The 24705-nt window shown below is 46.3% G+C and overlaps 1 protein-coding gene across 13 annotated transcripts in view; it reads right to left on the bottom strand.

Moving 5' to 3' along the window:
• The window catches only part of SCRIB (scribble planar cell polarity protein), a gene marked incomplete in the record, with an annotated part of 447609 nt that overhangs the window by 207245 nt on the left and 215659 nt on the right, over positions 1 to 24705 (bottom strand). For 11 of the 13 annotated variants that reach the window (XM_029592269.1, XM_029592271.1, XM_029592264.1 and 8 more), the window contains 1 exon segment: positions 13054 to 13323. In XM_029592269.1, the coding sequence (XP_029448129.1) occupies positions 13054 to 13323 (270 nt within the window). 13 annotated transcript variants of the gene reach the window in all.

The raw sequence follows: 24705 nt of genomic DNA, 5'->3' as shown, positions 1-24705 counted from the left end.
AGTGGTGGAAAAGAGGAGTGGGGATTCGAATCTCCACTCCTCTTTGCTGCTGCCGCTCAAGAGAGTTAGGAGCTGGGGCTGCGGGCGGGGAGGGGAGTGCGGGTGGCGCAAAGCAGAAGGTTCCTAGGGCGCCTAATCCCCTGGTATCACCACCACCTTTTCTTACTGGTTATTCCTCTCTCTATGCAGCCCAGCATTCTTCTGGCTTTAGCTATTGCCTTGTTACATTGCTTCACCATCTTCAGATCACCAGACACTATCACCCCAAGACCCTGCCTCATGTGCTTCTTAACATCAGCAGATACTCAATAAACACTCTTCTTCAGTGGTTTATGGCCATCAATGTCTACATTATAAATAGCAAAGTGAGTAGTTCCTGGTTTAGTAGAAAATACATCAGCATATGTTTGCAATACTGCATCCAACTGTTGCTTCTGAGAAGTGGTTAACTGCTCTCCCACAACTTGCTATATGGATCATTCAGGGATTGTCTCTCCTAGGAGATCAGGAAGGAGCTCACAATCCTGACACTTCTCTGGTGGGCTACATACAGCCAGCACCATTGCTATGTGATCAGTATAAGCTTTTATCATATCTACGTGAAAGGTACACTGCTTTCTATCTTGAGAATCCATAGATATAACAGTTGTGTCATTCAGGCATCGTATGACCTTGTACGGTCCCACCCAGTTAGCCTGAAGTTTATTCTGATGTACTGGGAATAAAACAAGTACCTGCTAGCCCTCATAAAACTCTCTGCTTTGGGCTTTACCTTTCCCAGTCTCCCGATTCCACAAAAGTCTTTTAACAGATGCTTTACGTTCCCTTTAAATCTCTTCACCAACCCATTCATTTCAGGGTGATACAGAGTGGTACAGACACTCTACTCCACAGCATGTCCAATGATTCTGGATCAGGTCAGGTGTCCCCTTGATGTGAGAGTATTTCTCGTGGATATCCTACTCTGGAAACTATCTCTACCAAGGCAGAGGCATCTTTCTCTGCTTCTACAGAGAAATAAGTCTATTGCTTCAGGAATCCTAGTAATGAAGTCCACGACTGTCAGTATATAGCTTTTCCCAGTCCAGCTTGGTTCAGCTAGAGGACCCACTATATCCACTGCTATTCTCTCCAAGGGTTCACCAATAATTGGTAGATGTTTCAGGGGTGCAGGGGGATGATCTTAGGATTTACCCACTCTCTGGCATGCATCACATGTTAAACAATAGTCAGATACAACTCGATATACTCCTGAGCAGTAAACGTTCTGTGTCAGTTGGGTTCATGTGTGTGTCACTCCCTAGTGTCCTGCTGATGGAATGTCATGTGCAATCTTCAGGATTTGTTCCCTGTATGCTTTGAGCACTATATGCTGTCTGCCAGCTGTCCAGGGCCTGCTAGCAACAACAGGATCAGTCTCCCTGTACAGCAAGCCTTCTTTCCATAGGATACGGTCTTCCAATTTTCATCTCATGGTTGGCCAGTCTGCTGCCGCAGGGTTTCCAGGAGGATGTCAGAATATCGTGCTCCCTGGAAAACATATTTCTGCCCAATGTCAGTATCCATAGCTCAAAGGTTCTCTGCTGGTAACTGTCAGATTAGAGTCAGCAGTCTGGACAGTATTTGTGTCAGACTAGTCAGGCTCTCCCATACTGACGGCCCTGGTCACCTCAGGAACTGGTTCTTCTGGCATCATTAAGAGAACTCTCCCCTTTTGCACGATGAGCTGGCTCTATTCGGACTAGCTTAGGGTCTGGAACCGGAGGGGTGATCTCTGTTGATTCCACTTGTTGGGCCGCCCAAGTCGGACTTTGTGTTACCATGGCAAAAACTGCCTCTGCTGTGAAGGGTAATATTCATGGGACCCATGTCCGTCTCATACAGCATTGGTAATGACATGTTTTTCATTATTCCTACTTCTCTGTATCCAGGCTTGATACCCCAATCCAGGTATACTCAAGCAATGGGTACAGTCTCTAGGGTTCCACTGGCCAACACTACACCTGCAGTGTGCCCCAGAAGAATAGCATCTTCCGCACACCAGCTCTGGTTGCAGTAAAGTCATGCTAGAGCTGGTGACCACAAGCCCATTTATCTGGGTCCAATTCACAGTTACTGGGGTACTGTAGTGTTGTGGAAGCTCATCTGCCTCCAGTTTAATGAATATGTAGTAACTCCTTGTGGTGTTGCTACTGTGTAGGCTTCTTCCCTTGAACTGGGACCACCCACGAAAGCTGCCAGCTTCGGTGCAAAAGTTGGAGTGCTTCTCAGTGCAGGTTTAGGGTTCTCTGCCTTGAAATATCCCGTGCGCCTACACAGGTAAACAAGGATGTTCGTGCTTAAAGTCTTTAGGTTTCTGAGGAAAACTGGAAGGTTTGCAGGCTATCTCCAAGTTTGCAGGAACAATAGGATTAGGGCCTTGACTCCCCTTAATTCCTTGTTACTGTGGGTACAGACGGCTTTCCTTTGCCAACCAGGGATGATTAGTCACAAAGATGTCAGCCAACTCAGTTGCCTTCTCTGGAGTACGGAGATGATCTTGAACATGCTCTCACACCTCTGGATGGCATCACTGCAAAAACTGCTCCAGGACCATCTGGTTTCTGCAGTCCTCTAGGGTTTTAACCTCTGATCCTGTAAGCCACCAGTTGTGCTGGAACTTAGCTGGATCATAAACTCACTGTATGTATCATCTGTTCCCTTTTACAAATTCCAGAACTTGATTCTGAGGGTTTCAAAGTTAATAGCATAATGGCTCAGGAAAGCCTTGCACACCTCCTTAAACTGAGAATACATCTACTTGGACACTCCTTGAAATGCCTTGCGTGTTCTCCCAATGAAATTCTTCCCAAATACCACACCCAGTCTCTCTCAGGAATCTCATTGAGGCGGCAAATTTTTCCAAAGGCAGTTTGATACCCACCAAATGTCACCTCTGGTGTCATCAAAATGAGCAAACAAATTGGACCCTATCTGGGATATAGATCTAGTCTGTGTCTTCAGTACAGAGGATGGGCTGGAGCCGTGGATACGAGCCATTTCCATCTCTACTCTCATTTTCTGAAGCTGAAATTCCCACTCTTCCTGCCATCGGTCCTCCCGCTCTTCCTGACACAGCTGCATGTAGATCTGTCAGATTTCAGCTGGTCTGGCATCAGGCCCTGCCAGTTATCGGGCCTCTGCCAGTAGGAAGACTTCTCTCCCATCCGGAGTGAAACAGGACAGGCTGGTATTCCCTCACCGCAACAGGCACGTCCAGCATCACCTCGTCACTGGGTTCATCCAGATGCTCTTGTGTTAAAGACAGGCATGTCCACTGTCTGACAGTCTCTGCTATTCCCCATCAGCCTACGGCTAATCTCCTAACACTATCAAACAAACTGAATGGGGGAAGGGACCCTGCTGCTGTTGCACTCATTCACTGTGCTCTGTGTCTGGCCCTTGCAGAACCAAAAAAAACTCTCAACAACTCAGTGGGAGGTGGCCCTCACTCATACACTGAGCCTGATGATCCCACTGCTAACACAAGAAGAGAACAGAGGTCTGACATGTAACACCTCAATGCTACCCCTAACACCCACTCAGGGTAACCCCGTGGCCATTTGGAGGGTCCTGCCAAACACTGCCAAGGCCCACCTGCACCTGTTCTTATACTGGCAAACTCCCACCTGCCAACCGAGTTCCTGCTTGCTTCTGAGCAAATTCCTTCTCTGCAAGCTATCCTCTGGTGCTTTTCTAGGGACATTGGGACCCCACACAACCCAAAGGTTACACAGTACCTAGAAAAATACCTACAGACCAAATACACACAATACTGGGATCATCAGTCAGTCTGAGACAGGCATAGCTAACAAGCTAATAAGCTTATTAACAAAAAGTGGGAACAGTGAACAAAAACACATTAAATTTGAAAACAGAAACAGGTAAAAACACAAGGATTGAACAGCAAAAATTATCTAAACACTTTTTGCTACTTTACTATTTTCTGGGGAGATCAGGAAAATGGCTGTCCACCTTAGCTAAACAGAGCCTCAGCACAGAGATCTGCTCCTTCTGTACTCCCAGCCAAGACTAGAGAATTTTAGCACCTTCAGGGCTAGTTCTTTGTCTGCAGAGCCAATCAAGGCACAAAATACTAACAGTTAGCTTTCTGCCCAATGGCACTGCGGGATGTTTCAGTCTTACATTTCCTCAGGGATGCTGTGATGTGTATGTGGCTCAAGCTTCCTTCTGAATCAAGGCAGCATCTGAAGTTTACGCTTGTACTGCAGTGAAGAGGTCAAACACCGCCCGCAGGCCAGCACAGATGAAATGAGCTCTCTGTGGAAAAGTGTCACAGGCAGAACAATAAACCACAGAGCATGCAAACCCCTGTTCCACCACAGGGGTAATTTTGTCCAATTTTGGAGGCTGTACCTCCCAAAGGACAGACAGACTAGAGGCTGTCCACAGACCAAAATGGTGCAGGGTCTGCACCACAAGCCCAGTAAGATGAAACTTAAAGGACCTAAACGTGGAAAGACAGGAGAGAAATGATTGAAGCATTGAAATATTACAAAGGCATTAAAAATGCACAAGCAGCATAAGAGTTTGTGCTTTCCACGGCTATATAACAAAAGTTTGCAACAGGGTAGCACTGCCCCCGTGATCTGAGCCTTACCACCTCATTTTCAGGGGGGGGGGGGGGGGGGGGAGTCAAAGCATGACTTCAGCCAGGACTTCCCTGCAGAGAGCCTACTCCCTCTTTTCTAATGCCTCGCTCCAATTAATGACTAGACGTTATATACCCTGCACTCCCAATGCTTTTCCAACTGTAAATTATCTAAATTGCTTTTTTAGTCTGTTCATAAGTTTGATTGCAATCCGCCTTGAAGTCATTCTTTGTAAAAGACGGAATATCAAATACCTATAAATGAAGGAAAAATAAGCCATGATATGAGGCTCAAGGCAGTAGTCTCAGGAGAAAAATTAGCAAACATTTCTACTTAGAAAGGGCTTCCCAGAGGAAGCAGTATAAATAAAGCAAATGTTGCTTACCTGTAACAGGTGTTCTCCGAGGACAGCAGGATGTCAGTCCTCACACATGGGTGACATCATCAAATGGAGCCCGGCACAAAACCTTATCTCAAACTTTCTAGAATTCTGACTTGGCCTGTGCCTTGTATCACACATTTACGCGGGGTCCCCTTCAGTCTTATAATATAGAATACCAGGATAACATTTAAAAAAAAGAGAAGAAACCCACGTAATGGAAACTTAACTCTGCAGGGTGGCTGGAGGATTTTGGGAGGACTATCATCCTGCTGTTCTCGAAGAACAACTGTTACAGGTAAGCAACTCTGCTTTCTCTGAAGACAAGCAGGACGGAAGTCCTCACACATGGGTGAATCTCTAGGTACACGCTTGTCCACCAACATAAAAAGTGGACCAACAAAACACCCAAATAGGTGCCAATGGACACAACGAGGGTTTTGTTGGCAACAAGAAGGGGTAACAGCCTGAAAACAAACGGGTCCTAGGCAGGAGCACAATTGGGTTCTACACCTCAAACAAGTTCTGAAGGTCAGATTGGCCAAACTTACTATTGCATCAGCCATCCCTATCTATGCAATAGTGAGATGTGAATGTGTGATGAGAACTCCATGTCGCAGCCTTGCTTATCTCCTCCATTGGGAATATTCGCAAGTGGGCTGACACTGCCATGACTCGAACAGCGAGAGCCTTGACATGGCCCCCAAGATATAGTCCTGCCTGAGCAAACAGAAGGAGATGCAGTCTGCTAGCCAATTAGAGAGTGTCCATTTGGCAACAGCAATGCCTAACTTATTCCTGTCAAAAGAAACAAAAATGTTAGGTGGACTGTCTATGGGCTTCTATCCATTCCAGATAGGCTAAGGCTTGCTTGCAGTCCAAGTTGTGCAGGACCTGTTCACCTTGGTTTGAATGGGGCCTGGGAAAGAATTTCGGCAGGACAATGGACTAGTTAAGATGGAAATCCATCACCACCTTAGGCAGGAACTTAGTATCCGTATACAAGTCCACCTTGTCATGAAAGAACTTCGTATAAGGTGGATAAGTTACAAAGGCCTGGAACTCACTAACTGTGTGTCCTGAAGTGATCGCAACTAATAAGATCTTCCAGGTTCGATAATTCAGGTCACAGACGCACAGCGACTCAAAGGGAGCTTTCATCAGCTGAGCTAACACCATGTTGAAGTCCCAAGACACAACAGGAGGCTTCAAGTGAAGCAGGCCCACATGAAGCATATAACTATAAGCTATACAAAGATGGACAAACTATCTATACCATGGTGGTCTGCACCAATTGCACTCAAACTAATGGAGTTGATCTTCAAGCTAGCTTCCAATAGGTGTAGAAGATAATCAAGCAGTTTTTGTGGGTGCAGGAGAAATGATCTAAGACCTTCTGCTCACACCACACAGAAAACGTCCTCCACTTCAGAAAAAAGGATTTTCTAGTGGAAGGCTTTCTAGATGCTACCATGACCCATGACACATCCTCAGAGATCGAGTCATTGCAGAATTAGCCTCCAACATCCAGGCTGAAAATGCCTCGATCCTGTGGGATGAGATCTGGGGAAGTCCCCAGACTGATCAGTCTCCAGATGGATAACTCCTGCAGGAGTGGAAACCAGACCTGTCTCGGCCAATGAGGGCCTATGAAAATCATAGTCTCTTTGTCCTGGCAAAACTTCAAGAAAGTCTTCACCGCCACCAGAGTCAGAGGATATGCATACAGAAGACCCTCTCCCCAATTTCAGGCAAGGGCATCTGAAGCTGGTGTGTCACGTGTCCCATACATGAAACAGAACTGAGAAACCTTCCTGTTCCAATGCACTGCAAATAGATCTACATCTGGGCTTCCCCAGAGGCGGAAGATACAATTCCGACCCCTTGGACCAGAAACCATTCGTGGGGTCTGAAAGCACAACACAGTCTATCCGTTAACATGTTCCCCATTTCAGCTAGGTACATGGCCCTCCACACCATCCCATGGTGCCCAGGACCAAATCTGAACCACTTCCTGACACAGGAGGTACAATCCCAAACCTCCCTACTTGTTAACATACCACTAACATACCACATCACTACTTGGTTGTTGGTTTGAATTAGAACAACTTTGTTGGACAGCCAATCTCTGAAAGCCCATTGCGCATACCTGATTGCCCGAAGCTCCAGGAAACTGATTTGATAGAGACAGTCCTGGGCAGACCAAATACCCTAAAAGGGCTGAGCCCAACTACATGAGCTCCCCAACGCAGGGTGGACGCATCCATGGATAGGACAATTTGGGTGGGAGGACTTTGAAAAGAGATCTCCCGTTACAGATCTGAAATATCCTGCCACCAGGTCAAGGAGTCCCAGAGGGGCAAGGGCTCTGATACGGTCCTGGAGGCTCTGCGTGGCCTGATGCCCCTGCAACCTCAAGGTCCATTGGGCCTTTTGCATATAAGTGTGCCAAAGGAGTGACATGAACTATCAACAGCCATGTGGCCCAATAACCTCAACATATGCCGAACCGACCCCTGCTGGCTCTGATGAATTTCTGCTGCAATGGTCATCAGGTTGATAGTCTTTTGTTGAGGCAGAAAGGCCTTGGCATGAGCCATGTCTAACAGGACTCCTATGTAATCCAATTGAAGTGATGGGATGAAATGGGTAGTTGATGGCGAACCCTAGTGATTCCAACACCCAGATGGTCAAGCACATGGACATGACAGCCCCTGTCAGAGAGGTGCTCTTGACCAACCAATCGTCCAGATAAGGGAAATCATGTACGCCCAGTCTGCGAAGGTGCGCTGCCACCATAGCCAGGCATTTTGTAAAGACACGTGGGGCTAATGCGAGCCCAAACGGCAACACAAGATACTGAAGAGCTGTTTTCTCACCTCAAATAGGAGAAACTTCCGATGACTGGGGAAGATCTCTATATGCATGTATACATCCTTCAGATCGAGGGAGCATAGCTAGTCCCCTTGTTTTAGAAAGAGGATTAAGGTGCCCAGGGAAACCATCTTGAACTTTTCTTGATCAATCTGTTCAAGGCCCTTAGGTTTACAATGGGACGGAGTCCTCCTGTTTTCTTGGGAATCAGGAAGTACTTGGAGTAAAATCTCTGCCCTAGTGGAATGGGTCTCACCACTCTGACCATTAAAAGGGAGGACGGCTCCATTAGCACTACCTCCTGATGCATTACTGGAGCCGAAAATGGGTTCGAAGGGCAATTTGGTGGGGTATCCAATAATTTCAATCGGTATCTTTGATGAACGATGGTCTGGTCTGAGGTTACACTGAGCCACTGGTTCACAAAGAAGCGCAGCCTTGCCCTGACCGGCAGATCCATCGCCTTGGTTACTGGTAACTGGGCTATGCTCCCTTTGACCCAGTCAAAACCCCATCGCTGGAGCTGACTGAGGCACCGGCTGGGCTTTTGGAGCTCTTTGTTACCTGGGATGGCTGCAAGAGCTCTGGTGTTGCTGATGGGAGTGCGAGATCAGAGCATAGTACTTCCATTGGCAAAAGAGACTTCTACCCCCATCTAGGTCAGCGAGATGAAGAGGATAAGTCCGGAGTGCGAGCAGAGAGTTATTGAAGGGACTCAAGGTGGTCCCGAATTGGGGCTACCACATCCTTAACCTTATCTCCAACAGATTGTCTCCAGTGCATGGCACATCATAAAGTCTTTCCTATACCTCTGGTCAGAGAGATGAGGGCCACAGCCATGCCATTCTGCAGGTGCCAATTCCCTCTACAGAGAACCTTGATGCCATTTCAAAAATGCCATAGGTCGTGCAAACCTTGTATTTTCCACACTCCAGGCCCTTATGCACCAGCGAGAGGAGCATGTCCTGCTGCTAATGAGGCAACTGCTAAGCCACTTCCTTCACCTGCTTCCAAAAGTCCAGTTCTGGCTTATATACAACTGGTAAAAAGCTATGCAGGCAATGAGCATAGCTCCCGGAAAAACCTTCCTCACACGAGTTCTGTGATCCTTCCCCGGGGGCACCAAGAAATGGGTCCTAGAATGCTTGGCTCTCTTGAGAGCGGACTCAACTACCAAAAACTGGAGGGGCAACATTCTCTTGTCAAACCCAGGAGACCTCTGAACGAGATAGACCACATCTGCCTTTTTGTTCATGGGAGGCACTGTGAGAGGGATGTTCCTAATTCCTCAACAGCAGTTCCCCATCCTTAAAAGATTGATTTTAAAAGCATTGTTCGTGCAGAAATGGCCTCTTCCACACATACGTGGACCACATGAATTTTAAGAAGCTGGGAAGTATGCACGTCAAGAATAAGGAGGCAGAAAAGGACTTACGGGGAGAGAGGCAATATATCCTCATCAACCTAACAAAATATGTGAAGGAGAGGTCCTCAGGTGGTGACTTCCTTCACTACCTCGGTTGAGTCATCCTGCCAGGGGTCATATGGGTCATAGGTATCCTTATCCCCACTGTTATCAACCAGGCACTAACGGACCTGGACAGGGAGTCGCAGTTTCAATGTCTCAGCCTGCCTGGGCTATCTCCTCTGACCACACAGAATCGGCAGGGGGAGGCGGTGGAGTGCTGGGCATCCCAGGAACTAACACTAGCTGGGTCGGTAATACGCCGATGAGCATGTGTAGAGATTCTAAAAGCAGCTCCAAGTGAATGTGCCGGTGTCTGTGCCATTGCGCCAATGCTCTGCATTGCCTTCACAACCGCAGGCTGCACTCTCCTCTCAAGCTCCTCCTCGAAAATTGCCAATGTCAAAACTGGGATGGAGGAGTGTGACCAGATCCTCTTCGAAAATGAGGATCGGTGGCTGGCACGGAATGTATGTGGCATACCGATGGTGTATGTGGCATCACAACATGAGCTGGTGCCCCTGTGCCTGGCACAGTTCATCGATGGTGACCAATATAGATGCTTCTTCAGCTTCCCTTGGCCTGGAGGAGCTTGACAATGTTCAGTCTCCAGTGCCCCTATCTGCCAATGACATTGATGGCTCTCTATCCATTGGTGTGGCTCCATGATCCCTTGATGGGCTGGGTCTTCTTCAACCCAAGAGGCGCTCCATCTTATCGAATTGGATCCAACAGCCCTTTGGGGTCATCTGGGCACATCTGCTGCAATCCCGGACGACAGACATTTATTTATTTTATTTATTTTCTGCTTTTCAACATTTCAAAGTGGATTACATTCAGAGGGAACCTGAGGCAATGGAGGGTAATGCGACTTGCCCAAGGTCACAAGGAGCAGCAGTGAGATTTGAACCCTGGTCTTTCTGGTTCAAAGCCTGCTGATCTAACCACTAGGCTACTCCTCCACTCCTTGTTCACTGGGGACATTGCTTAAAACTGGAGGTGGACATGACAGAATGAAATAAATGGAATGAGATGTCGAAATGGATGGATGGCGATGGGCGGCAATGGCCAGCAGGCACCAACCGCACTGCCACCCAGGGGGGGAGTAAACAAAAAGAAACTTACCAAAATAGTCAAAAACCCTAACTAGGGTGCTAGAGAGGAAACCGAGGGGGACCCAGAGCCAACCACATGAGGCAGAGAAGGAATACACGCCAACTACACAAAGAAGCACACAAAGAAAAAAAATGTGTGAAGCTTTCCAGCACAGGCCAAGTAGGCATAAAAGAGTAAGGCTCACTTAACCACAAAGTTGCAGGCTCTACAGAAAAGAAAAGACTGAAGGGGACCCCACGTGGACATGTGGTATAATGCATGCTGGACATGATCAATGAGGCCAAGTTAAAGTTCTAGAAACTGACATACATTTTCCGTGCTGGGCTCCATTCGATGATGTCACCCATGTGTGAGGACTACCATCCAGAAGAATTCAAGAAATACTGGGATAAGCACAGAGGAGCCTTAGTTGTGGGGGGAGTGAGGGGTAAAGCCAGGGATAAGCACAGAGGATCCTTAGCAGTGGAGGAGTGAGAGGTAAAGCCTGGGATAAGCACAGAAGATCCTTAGTTGTGGGGGAGTGAGGGGTAAAGCCAGGGATAAGCACAGAGTATCCTTAGCTGAGGGGGAGTGAGGGGTAAAAGCCTGGGATAAGCACAGAGGATCCTTAGCTGTGGGGAAGTTAGGGGTAAAGCCTGGGATAAGCACAGAGGACCCTTAGCTGTGGGGAAGTTTGAAGCCAGAGATCAGGTAGGGTCTGTGGAAAAGGAAATGGGATATATATCTTTTGACCATCACTGTCATATGATGTGCATGATATATACAGATATATACAGCCCATAGTCAGAAAGTAGCACATGATTGGGTCTCCATGAAATGGACTGGGCTCATGATGTGATCATACAAACACCACATAGAGATCAATTATGGGACTAACTGGAGAGGTGCAACAGAGTCTTCCCTCACGGGGCGATAACTACCACCATATTAAGTCCCAGCACTCTTCATGATTATGACAAAAGGGCCAAACCCTGGATATTAAGGGAAGTGAGGCAGGTCCGCTCAAGGACGTGTTCAACAGATCTTTGGAAACAGGAATGGACTCATGGGACTGGAGAAGTACAGTTGTGTCAACAGGGAGGAGCTTGGAAATTACAAGCTAGTTTGTCTTACTTCTGTGATAGGAAAATTAATGGAGACTCTTCTAAAGGAATACATAGTGAAGAGTCTTGAATCTAACTGGTTGCAGAATCAAAGGCTCACGAATAAACTGAGGGCTGTAAGGTAATCATCTCTGAAGTGCATAGCCTCACAGTAAACATCTGAATACCCGTCTCTGAAACGAACAGATCTGAAACAATATATTTGCTTGGGATTTTTGGAAGGAGAGGGGGTTTGGCTCAGTAGATTCCTTCCGCATTTTGTGGAACCATCCTCTTTTGGACTACAGTGCCATACGCCTTTCATTGACAACGCCTCGGCATTTCCCCCATATTTAATGCTCCTGCTGTGCAGTACAGACACTGCAGCGATAGTCTGAAGCCAGAAAGCAGGTGACTCATCCAAGTAGGTATCAGCATTGATCTCAAATCCCAGGGGCTATGAACAGTGCCTCTACCAAATCCCCAGCAGGCCCAAGGAGCAGATTATTAGCCCTGGAATTTAACCTGGATCCCGTTACAGCAGCACAGTCCTTGAGCCAGCTCCAGGAACATTTGTACTGCCCCAAATATAATATGGTACACTGAGCACAGGAAGAAAGCAATTCACCCAGGATCACACTGAGAATTGCAGGCAAAGATGGGATTAGAACTGAAGAAGAGGGGGGTAAAGTGACTTGTCTTCCTCCTGTCCGTTCTACAGAGGAGGTATGAGGGTGACAGTGTGTGTATGTAGCATACACTACTACTGCCTGTGGGGCAGTGTGTGGGTGTGGATATGTAGGAAGCTTGCAGTGCTGCTGCCTATATTGAGAGAAGCAAGCATTACTGCTGTCTGCTTTGTGGTTGGTCAGTGGGTGTCTGGCTTGCACTGCTGCTGTCTGTGCTGTTCCTGTTCAGTAGCATGACATTGTGTGAGAGCGAGCATGAGAGCATGTGAGAGCGAGCGTGAGAGCGAGCGTGAGAGCATGTGAGAGCGAGCGTGTGAGAGCGAGCGTGTGAGAGCGAGCGTGTGAGGCTTGCACTGTTGCTGCCTGTGCTGGGGCAGTGTATGTGGATTTTGAAACATGGGGAGCCTGCACTGCTGCTGCCCGTGGGGCAGTGTGTGTGGGTGTTGATATGGGGGGAGCATGCACTGCTGCTGCCCGTGCTATATCTATTTTGAAACTAAATGGAGGTTTTCAGTTTCTAAAGCTGTAAGGCCAACAAATTCATTAAGGGAGAAAAAGCAAAGGGGTTCCAAGTAGGGAAGAATGATACTTTAATCTGACTTTCTACCAAACAAGCTCCTTTACAGGCTTAGCACAAGGCTGCTTTGTTTCTGGCTAGTCCTGGCATTCCCCTCATATTCGCTGCCCCATAAGCAGGGCTTCTCTGAGAAACAGAGAACTTCCTGCTCTTCCTTTCAGGCTGACTTCAGGCTCTCTAAGCTGCAGCAGCGAGGACAGTACCCCGGAGCCACCCTACCTTCACTGGCGGCTGAGCGGAGTACCTCCCGTTCCTCTCCCCGTCCCAGTCTTCGCTCCGGACCTCCGCCTCCTCCTCCTCAGGGCTGAGTCCCTGCAGAAGAGCCACCACGGCCTCGGGCTTGGGCAGCTTGGTGATTTTGAAATGCTTCTTGTAGTGTGGCGTGTCCTTCCGGATCAGGCGCTGCTTCTCCACCGGAGAGCGGAGCTCTTCATCCTCCTGGTCGTCATAGTCGCGGATAAATGTGTCTTCCGCAAAATGAACCGTGGGCTGGAACAGAGCCACCGGCAGGCATGAGAGAAAGACCTTTCCACAGAAACTGCCACACACACAAAGCTGTAATATGCAGTCACACTTCTCTTTATAAAGGCACCGTAGCTATAACATCCTTTCTTGGTATAAGTTGAGCTGGCACTGGCTCTAGAGCCCTTATTTTCTGACAGGACTCGTATGAGCATAAAGCTCTGCGTATCCAGTCACTATCCCATATTCTGTATTACAGGCACCTGCAGAATCTCCTTCCTGCTACAGGCATCCATAACAGGAAAACAAAGTTGCTTACCTGTAAAGCAAAATTGCTTACCTTGTAATAGGTGTTATCCCAGGACAGCAGGATGTAGTCCTCACATATGGGTGATGTCACTGACAGAGCCCTATCCTGGAAAACTTTGTCAAAATTTCTAGAAACCTTTGACTGGCATCCTGAGCCTACTGAGCATGCCATGATCCCTCGAGCCACAGGGGTCTCCCTTCAGTCTCGTTTGTAGCAATGAGCGTTAGCCAAAAATAAAATAAAACGTATCGGACCCAACTCCGCGGGGAGGTGGGTGGGTTCTGTGAAGACTACATCCTGCTGTCCTGGGATAACATCTATTACAAGGTAAGCAATTTTTCTTTATCCCAGGACAAGCAGGATGCTAGTCCTCACATATGGGTGATTAGCAAGCTATAGGCTAAGTCATCTTTGTATTGGACCAACAGTGTACAACTTGTGCAACAGGCACAACAACTGGTGTGTACTGTTGGGAAAAATGAGGCAGCCTGAAATCACGAAAGGTTGGATGTGGAAGGAGTTGGATTATGCTGGAAACAAATTCTTTAAGAGAGATTGTCCATAGGCTGAATCTTGTCCTTCCTTGTCGAGACAGTAGTGAGCCGCAAAGGTGTGAAGAGAACTCCATGTTGCGGCTTTACATATGTCAGCTATTGGCACTGAACGATAGAGTGTGCTACTGAGGTTGACATTGCTCCTACTGAGCGAGCCTTTATTCGCCCCTGGAGAGGAAGGCCTGCTTTTTCATAACAAAATTGTATACAATCTGCAAGCCAATTAGATAGTTTGCTTGCCCACCGCTTTTCCAGGTTTGTTTTGATCAAAAGAAACAAAGAGCTGGGTGGATTTCCTATGGGCTGTAGTGCGATCTAAGTAGTACACAAGCGCACGATTACAGTCCAAGGTGTGTAAAGCCTTCTCTCCTTGGTGAGAGTGCGGTTTTGGGAAGAAAGTAGGCAAGATGATGGATTGATTCAAGTGGAATTCCATAACTACCTTGGGGAGAAATTTTGGGTGTGTATGGAGTACCACTCGGTCATGGAGGAATTTTGTGTAGGGTGAGTATGTAACAAGTGCTTGTAACTCGCTAACCCTTCTCGCAGATGTGATGGCTATTAAGAAGATAGTCTTCCAAGTGAGAAATTTATCACAGGAATCCATGGGTTCAAAAGAAAAACGCATGAGCCTTGTTAAAACTACATTAAGGTCCCATTCCATGACCGGTGGTCAGTGTGGAGGTTTAAGTTGAATTAAACCTCTCATAAACCTACTAACGAGGGGTTGTACTGATATCGGTGCATCCCCAACGGTATTGTGATAAGCTGAGATTGCACTTAAATGTACTCTTACAAATGAGGTCTGGAGACCAGAGTCTGAGAGATGCCATAGATAGTCTAATAAAGATGATATAGTGCAGGAAAAAGGGTCAACACTGTTTTGTGTGCACCACGTGGTAAACAGTTTCCATTTAGCACGATAGTTCTTTCGTGTGGAGGGTTTACATGAAGTTACAAGCACTTGAGAGACATTAGTTGAAAGAATGAGAGGTTGTAGAATCAAGCTTTCAACATCCATGCTGTGAGGGATAGGGATTGAAGGTTGGGATGACGCAACCTGCCCTGATCCTGAGTTATGAGCGTGGGTGCTGTGCCCAGGCGAATTGGGTCTCTGATCAAGAAGTATTGGAAACCATACTTGTCGAGGCCAATATGGGGCAAGACCGAATGGTAGCATCTTGTATTGGAAATGTTGACGTCCTACTAGGAATCGCAGAGAGTTGCGATGAGGAGGGAATATTGGAATGTGAGCGTAAGCGTCTTGAAGATCCAGGGAACAGAGCCAATCTCTTTTTTGAAGTAGAGGTAGCATGGTGCCCAATGATACCAGCCTGAATTTTTCTTTTTTCAGGTATTTGTTGAGTTTCCGGAGGTCCAATATGGGACGTAGGCCTCCTGTTTTCTTTGGAATGAGGAAATAATGGGAGTAGAATCCTCTGCCCTGCTGAGGTTGGGGAACTAGTTCCATGGCCCTGGCTCTCAGAAGGGTGGATAATTCTTTTTGTAAGAGTGTGGATTGACTGTTTACTGTCCAAGACAAGGTGGGTGGAGAATCGTTTGGTACAGTGAAAAAGTACAGATGGTACTCTTGAGATGTTATCGAGAGTACCCATTGGTCTGTAGTGATGTGCGACCAATTGTGCTGGAATAAAGTGATCCGACCTCCTATTGGCAAATTTGGGGTTGGATTAACAGGTAGGCTTCTGTTCCCCGGTGAGATATCAAAATCCCAAAGTCGGGCCTGTTTGTGGAATGGGTTGAGCTCTAGGTGCTCTTGGTTGTTGGATCTGCGGTCTTTGTGCTGGCCTAGATGACCTTCCATGGGCAGGAGGTGGATAGTACCTCCGTGGTCTATAATATGGGCGTTTTGAATCCTTCCTTGGGAGTCTTCGTGAGGATGTTTGGGACTCCTGAGGAGCAGAGTAGAGCTGTCGCAAGGTTTCCGAATGTTCCTTCAATTGGGAAACTGCCTCCCGTACTTTATCTCCAAAGAGATTGTCCCCTGCACAAGGAGGATCAGTAAGTTTCTCTTGTACTTCTGGTCTCAGGTTGGAGGCCTTGAGTCAGGCCCATCTGCGGGCACTTATGCCAGTGGCAGATATTCTAGATGAAGTCTCGAAGCTATCATAAGCTGCACGAACTTCATGTTTCCCGGCCTCCAGGCCCTTATGGATAATACTATTGAAGGAATCTTGAAATTGTTGGGGAAGAAATTCTGAGTGATCCTGAATTTGTTTCCACAAATTATGCTGATATTGCGTCATATAGAGTTGGTAGGACGCAATTCTGGATACTAGCATGGACCCCTGAAACATTTTCCTGCCGATGGTGTCCAAAAACCTGTTGTCTTTCCCAGGAGGATTTGATGAATGAGGTTTAATTCTTTTTTACCTCTTCTGAGCTGACTCTACTACTACCGATTGATGGGGTAGTTGAGTTTTTTGGAAGCCTGGGATATGCTGGACTAGGCACGTAGCATCAGTTCTTTTATTCACCGGTGGTATGGTGCAGGGATGCTCCCATAGCCTGTGTTGTAAGTCGACTAGGACTTCATGAACTGGTATCGCCAGGACTTCTTAAGGTGGGTCCATGAATTGTAATACCTCCAGAGTCTTCTGTCTAGTATCCTCTTCAGATTCCAGCTGAAAAGGGATGGTATCAGCCATGTCTTTGATGAAATTTGAAAAAGAAAGGTCTTCTGGAGGGGATTTCCTTCTTTCCTCTAGAGGAGAAGGTTCTGAGAGGACTTCCTCTGAGAAAGAGTCAGCATTTGGATCCTCCCGAGTGTCCGATGAACGTGGACGAGGAAGAGTCGATGGAATAGGAAGAGATGGCATTGACGGCATCGATGGTTTCTCCAATGGTTTTGATGGAAATAGTGGAGAAAATGATGGCCGTGGGTGTGAGATTCCCGATGGACACTATTTCTTCTTCCATCGGTCTTGGTGCCGGGACATCGGGTGGTTGTACCGGAATAGCACCGATGAGTGTGTCCAATTTCGCTAAAATCGGTGCGAAAAAGGACATATCCAGCTTCGGCATTGGCTGAACTGGAACCGGCAATGGAGTCTGCGATGGCATCGGAATGGGCACCGGTGACGGGAGTGGAACCGGTACCGGCGATGGTGCTGGCATCTGTCACTGAGTGCATCTCAAACTGCCTGGCGGATGTAACCGTCCAGTTCCGCCCTCATAGCTGGTGAAACCAGAGCAGCTATGGGGGGAGGCAGTGAAGGCGATACTGGTACCTTCGCAGGGCCCTGTGGAGGTACGGTTCCCGGCACAGATATCGGTGGGGATCGCCTAGGAGTCAAAGGCCTCGGTGGACACGAAGAGTCCGCTCTCCGAGGCTTCTTTGTTGTTGATTCGAGACTTGTCGATGGAACTCCGGTTATCGGATCCAATTCAGGATCGTGTGGCCTCCGGTGTCGATGACTGTTTCTGCTGATGTTCAGCGCCTTTTTCGATGACAGATGTAGACTTTATTGATGATTTTGAAGGGGTCGGTGAAGGACGATTGCCTGCTTCATCCGGTCTACGTTTTGAGGACGACCTTCCTAATTGCTCCAGCCAGAGACAACTGTGTGGAAGTTGGTCGATGGCATTAGTTGAAGATGGAATAAATGTTCCATTTTCTCCATGCTCAGTCTTCTGCCTTTCGGCGTCATCTCGGTGCATCTTGGGTACGTCCAAACGTCATGTCCCTTGCCGAGGCAAAGTATACACTCGATGTGTATGTCCGTTATGGACACAGTGCGGGAACAATTCAGGCACTTCTTGAAACCCGTAGCCATAGCGAAGGCCAGACAGCCATCGACGACCTTCTGACACGGTTTAGCGGTAACGGAACTGACCGGAAAAGTTTAAAGACTTACCGACGGTGGAAAAAAGGGAGACCCCCCTATGGCACTTTAATGTTTTTCTGAGTTTTTTTTTTTAAGTTTTTTATGTAGTGAAAATTCACCACACAGGACTCCTATAACTGCGAAGCTAACGGCTTCATGGAAAAAAGAAGACTGAAGGGAGACCCCTGTGGCTCGAGGGATCATGGCATGCTGGGCATGCTCAGTAGGCTCAGGATGCCAGTCAAAAGTTTCTAGAAACTTTGACAGAAAGTTTTCCAGGATAGGGCTTCGTCAGTGACATCACCCATATGTGAGGACTAGCATCCTGCTTGTCCTGGGATAATGTGTGTTCTCTGTGGACGACAGAACAATCAGCCACTCAAGCGGATGGCAACATCTTAAAAACTCCAAAGCAAAACATTTCCTGCAAAAAATATTCTGGGCATGCATAGAAATTTCCAGCTGCCTACTGTTGCATGGAGCCCCCATAAGGGGAGCAAGGCAGGTATGGATGGCAATTTATCCTGTTGTCCATGAAAAACACCCATAGCTAGTAAGCAATTTGGTTTTGTCCAAAACAGTTTTAAACAAGTGAGAATCCCTGCTTAAGGGTTACTTTCCAAAAAAAGGTCACAGCAGGACAAGGCCATGAATGGAATCACACAACCCAAAATCACTAGCATGAAATGGAAAATAATTTTACCCCTCGAAGGAACCCTGGAGGACAGACTGGCCAAGCCTGTCACGTTAGAGTCAACGTCTAAACAATAATGGGAGGTTAATGTGTTAACTCCATGTCACAGCTTTACAAAGCAGATCATGGCTGGGCCTCCAATGAAGCCATGAATCTGACCTAATTCTTGGCCAGCATGAGGATAACAGAAGGAGGTGCAATCTGCTAGCCAATTAGAGATTGTGCATTCGATGACAGCAATTCTAGGGCTTTTAGGATCTAATAAAACAAAAGTTGGGTGGACGTTCTAAGAACTTTAGTTCACTCCAAGCAGGAAGCAAGGGCTCTTTTGCAGTCTAAACTGTGCAGGATTTTCCCAACTTTATCACCATCTGGACTAGGAAAGAACACGACTGTGTGAAGTGGGAATGAAGCATGACCTTAGGCAGGAACGTGACATGAATGTGCAGCACCAACCGGCTATGATTAAGCTTAGTATATGTTAGATAAATCAGTAAAGCAGACAGTCGCTCAGCAACGCATGGTTCGGCAGGAATCATCTTCGAAGTTTACTAACAAAAAAGTGAGTCAGAGCATCCTGATAGAGAGATCCCAATAATGGCAAAAGTAGCCCAGGTGCCATTATGTTAACACATTGAGGTAACAGACTTCAAATTATCCTTGTCAAGAAAGTTGAATATACAAATAAAGTTCCTTATACAAATAAAACACACCTTAAAATGCCTGCAAATGCCAAAAGTCTAAAAAAATGAAAGAATTAGAATGTAAAGCACTGAATGAAGAGACATAATTGGCATCTCATGGTGGAAGGAGGATAACCAAAGGGATGGTGTGATACCAGGATACATAATATATCATGGTAGGTTAGATCAACTTGATGGGTGTGTGGTGTGGAGCTATACATTACGGGTGGCACAGTATAGCAGTTGGGATATACTACCAGCCACCTGGCCAGAATGAACAGACATTAGGGAAGGATATTTAAATTACCCTACTAACGACTGGGTAAATGTCACATCAGGACATACTTGTGAGGTAAAGTTTCTAGATGAAATAAATGACTGCTTCATGGAGCAGCTGGGTCCAGGAACAGATGAGAGGGAGAGCTATTTTAGACCTAATTCTTGATGTTGAGCTTCCTTATTTATTTTATTTTTTATTTTTATATACCGAAATTCCTGTATGAGATACAAATCAATCCGGTTTACATAGAACGGCTAATTGCCCGGGTCTTACAAGGCTTTTTACATGGAACAGTAAACAGTGATTCTCCGTAATCTATACAAATAACGAGTTAAACAGTGAGTCTGAATATAACAAATTGATAATAAATACAAATTAATAACAGTTAATAATTACAAATAACAGTGGCTTGCCATAAGGATTAACATGAAGCAGATGAACAGGGTGGAGGGAGGGGGCAGAGGAGAATAAACGTGAGAGCATTAGAGGGGAAGACTGATGGATCGAGGTCTTGGGGGGGGTCTTGGGGGGAGAAAGAAGGGGGGCGAGGAAGGATGGCAAGGGGGGGATCGCGTCAAGCGAGATGGAGTTAGGAAGCTTAAGATTAAGGAATCAGATCATGACAACCTAGTTACATTATGTAATTGGGAACGCTTGACTAAAGAGCCAGGTTTTTAGCTTTTTTTTTAAACTCTGGTAGGCTAGGTTCGAGGTGTAGGTCTGGGGGGAGAGCATTCCATTGGCGAGGTCCTGCTCTCTTCCTTAATAATGTTTTTGCAGGGGGGGGGGCATACAATGTGCCTTTGTAAGTGCTTCTGATGGGTCTAGAAGATGTATGGGGTCGAAGTTGTGTCCTTAACGTGATGGGCGCGATGTTGTGTATTGCTTTATGAATGATAGCGAGAGCTTTGAATAAAATCCTGTGTTTGATGGGTAGCCAGTGTAGGTTGCGGAGAATGGGAGTGATATGGTCTCTTTTATTGGTGTTTGTGAGGATTCTGGTGGCGGCATTCTGAACCATCTGTAGGGGTTTGATACTATTGGTGGGGAGTCCGAGTAGGATACAGTTGCAGTAGTCGAGTTTTGATAAGATGATAGATTGTAAAACTAGGTGAAAGTCGTTGAAGTGAAGGAGTGGTTTTAACTTTTTGAGGACTTGTAATTTGTAAAAGCAGTCCTTAGTGGTGGTATTTATAAATTTTTTTAAAGTTTAGTTGGTTGTCCAGCCATGTTCCTAGATCCCTGACTTCCGGGGCAAAATCAATGTTTAAGGTAGTGGATTGCGAGGAACTGGATGGGTTGATATGCGAGTCGTGTGAAATAAGTAGCATCTCTGTTTTGTTGGCATTCAGAACCAAATTAAGGCTGGAAAGTAATTGTTTGATAGGTTGTAGGCAGTCCTTCCAGTAGGTGATGGTTTTTTGAAGTGACTCTGATTGGGATGAGAATCTGTATGTCATCCGCATAGAGGTAGTGAGTGAGCTTAAGATTTGAGAGAAGTTGGAAGAGAGGAAGGAGGTAGATGTTGAAGAGAGTGGGTGAGCATGAGGAGCCTTGAGGCACACCCTGGTCTGATGGGACAGGCTGAGATTCCACGTTGTTTATTCTGACTTTGTAGAACCTGTTGCACAAGAAGGACTTGAACCAGCTGAGTGCGGTACCTTTGATGCCTATGTTTGCTAGTTGGTCTATGAGTAATGTGTGATTTACAGTATCAAAAGCGGAGGATAAATCTAGAAGCACCAGAAGGTATGATTGTTTTTTCTCCAGGTTCAAGAGGATGGTGTCCTTGAGAGAAAGCAGAAGGGACTCGGTGTTTAGAGATTTCTGAAAAACCGTACTGAGCCGGAGAGAGTATGTTGTGGTCTTCAAGGTATTCTGACAGTTGCTTGTTGACTGCTTTTTCCATCAGTTTGGCAATCAGGGGTAGGTTTGCGATGGGCCGGAAGTTAGCTGGGTCGGTAGGCGAGGCGTTTGGTTTTTTCAGTAGAGGTTTAAGAATTGCTAGTTTTAGCTGATTGGGCACTGTGCCTTGAGCTAAAGAGGTATTTATGATATCCGCAATGGATTGTGCGATGGTGTTTGGGATGGCGGTGAGCAGGTTTGTAGGTAATGGGTCCGAAGGATGGGAGGATGGTTTGATTTTCTTGAAGGTAGTTTCAATCTCCAGGGCGGATGTAGGTTCGAAGGACTCTAGGCTGAAATTCTGTTGGGGCTGGGATGTGTTGAGGGGGATTGGTGTGAAGTTGTGGGTTGTAAGGGAGCAAGTTAGGTTGGAGAATTTTTTTTTGAAGTAATTGGCAAGTTCGTTGGCTTTGTTCAGAGCTTGGTGGTCTGGAATGGACAAGGGAGCTGGTTTGGTAAGTTATGAGACATAGGAGAATAATGCCTTTGAGTCAAAGATGAAACTGTGGATTCTTTTTGCATAGAAATCTTTCTTGGTTTTATGAATGGCGTTTCTGTAAGTATTGAGGGTGGCTTTGTAGGCAGCGTGGGATGCAGAGGAGGGATTTTTTCTCCAGCTTTGTTCTTTATTTCGTAGTTTTTGTTTTAGGGATTTAAGTTCCGGGGTGAACCAAGGTTTTCTGTTGTCAAGTGCAGGTTGTATTACTTTAGTGGTGGTTGGGCAGAGTTGATCCGCAATTTTATTGGTAAGTTTGATCCAAGAAGTGGTGGCTGTGGTGGCGTCAGAGAGGTCTAGCTGGTTAAGTTCCTTGAGCCTAAAATCAATTCTGATGAACCCTTCTTGGGTGTCCAAAGGATACAGCAAGAAGGTGCCCTGCTCATGGGCCTCTTCTTCGACCCCCTACTCTGAGGAAGATGTTCAGCCCTTTCAGTGCCTAAAGGACCACCAGCGGTCAATGAGGTTCCTGGGTTCTTCAATATGATGTCGTCAGTACCAATAAGGAGTATCAGACTTAAGTTCTGCTGGGCAGAAGAATCTTTGAGCAGATACAACCACCAGGGAAATTATGCTCTAGAATCAGGCAATATATGCGAGTTACATGATGGACAGCTATGGACACCTTGTGATCACAGTGCATCCAAAACTTGAAGCCACTGACTTTCTTTGTTGTCATAGTCAGAAAAACAGACACAGCAAAATCAAAAGATAAAATTATGATAGAAAAAAGTCAGTTATTGAGTTGAGCCTCACTGAAAGAGGAAATAAAACTTGGGACCATGCACCTGTGACAAAAACCACTAAAATTTAAGAAAAAAAGCAAAAAATTCTAATCAAGGCCTTGAAAAGCTCGGTCTCACCCTCTTCACACTAACCTTATTCAACGCCCAATCCATTACCAAAAAAACTCATTTACTCAATGACCATCTGATAGACTCCAAACCGGACATTTGTGCAATCACAGAAACATGGTTGAAACCAACGGACACAGTATTATTGAACCAGCTCCCCAATCATCTTTACGACATCCATTCAATCCCTAGACCGAAAAAAAGAGGTGGTGGTCTTCTGCTAGCAGCAAAAAAGGGTTTAGGCCTCTCTTTGCAACTATCCACCGTATCCAACAACCTTGAACTAGCCCTTTTCAAATCCAACCATCTCCAACTCTGCCTCGTCTATGCACCCCCGGGAAATCTTGATTCAGACCCCTCTCCGGTGATTGAATTTATTGTCAAACATTTTAACAGGGATAAACCAGCTATTCTGATGGGAGACTTCAACCTACATGTGGACACCTCACCACAATCTCCCAATTGTGAAATTCTACTCTCTGCACTCAGTCACCTGGGCCTCAGACAAATCGTCAACTGCCCCACGCACAAAGCAGGCCACACGTTGGACCTCATTTTTATAAATGAGGGAATCTGAGCTGCTACTCTCCCAACCTGCACTCCAGTCCCCTGGTCAGACCATCAAATCATTTCCTCAAAGCTTCAAATCATAGACCATCCTTCGCCTGTCTTCCCTAACACCACAATTCAATTCAGGAAACCCTGCGCCACTGACCATCTTAGTAAACTGCTCTCAAAAGATCTAGCTCAACTCGATCTCAATGACATCCAATCAGTGACCACCTCCTGGTTCAGAATCACAAACAAAGTTGCAGAACAGGTCTGCCCAACAGTCACAAAATCACTATACCCTTCCCAGGACAATAGAAAACCATGGTTCATCCCGGAACTAAAGGCTCTCAAGCAAGATCTGCGTAGCAAAGAACATAGATGGCGTAAGAACCCATCCACCTCAACTTTATCAGTCTATAAATCCCTCCTTAACGCCTATAGGATTGCCATTCTCAAAGCTAAAAAAGACTTCTCCAAAAAAATCCACCATTTCATCTTTGACTCTAAAGCCTTATTCTCCTACATTTCATCACTCACAAACCTTCTTCCCCCACCATACCTGACGACCTAGCGCTTAACAAAGCTACTGAACTGGCCATTTTTTTTTAGAAAAAGATAGCCACTCTCATAAAGCCACTTTCCACATCTCATCTAACATCTCCTCCTTCACTCAACATAGCTCCTAACCGAAGCGTCACACTAGAATCCTTTGAGACCTCGTCTTCTCTTGAAATCGAAAACATCCTCAAGAAACTAAAACCCTCCTCACACTCGCTGGACCCAATACCATCTAACCTTCTTCTCTCCATCCCAAACACTATCTCTAAAGCTATAGCAGATATCATTAACCGCTCCCTAACATAAGGACTGGTACCAGAACAACTAAAACTAGCCATTCTTAAACCACTCCTAAAAAAACCTAACCTTCCGACCACTGACCCTGCAAATTTTCGCCCCATAGCTAATCTACCACTGATCTCCAAAATTATGGAATGAATAGTAAACAAACAACTTTCAGAATACCTGGAGGAGAACAATATTCTTTCCCCATATCAATTTGGATTCCGAAAAAATCAAAGTACCGAAGCCCTTCTAACCTCGCTATTGGACTCCATCCTCCTAAACTTGGAAAAAAAACAGTCTTACCTCCTTGCACTACTCGACCTAGCCGCTGCGTTTGACACTGTGAATCATTCCATTCTTCTAGAGCGTCTATCAGACATTGGTATTCAA

Source organism: Rhinatrema bivittatum, chromosome 2, assembly GCF_901001135.1.
Source record: "Rhinatrema bivittatum chromosome 2, aRhiBiv1.1, whole genome shotgun sequence".
NCBI classification, from domain to species: Eukaryota; Metazoa; Chordata; class Amphibia; order Gymnophiona; family Rhinatrematidae; genus Rhinatrema; species Rhinatrema bivittatum.
Note: the sequence above shows the minus strand (reverse complement) of the source record. Positions and strands in the feature narration are given on the sequence as shown.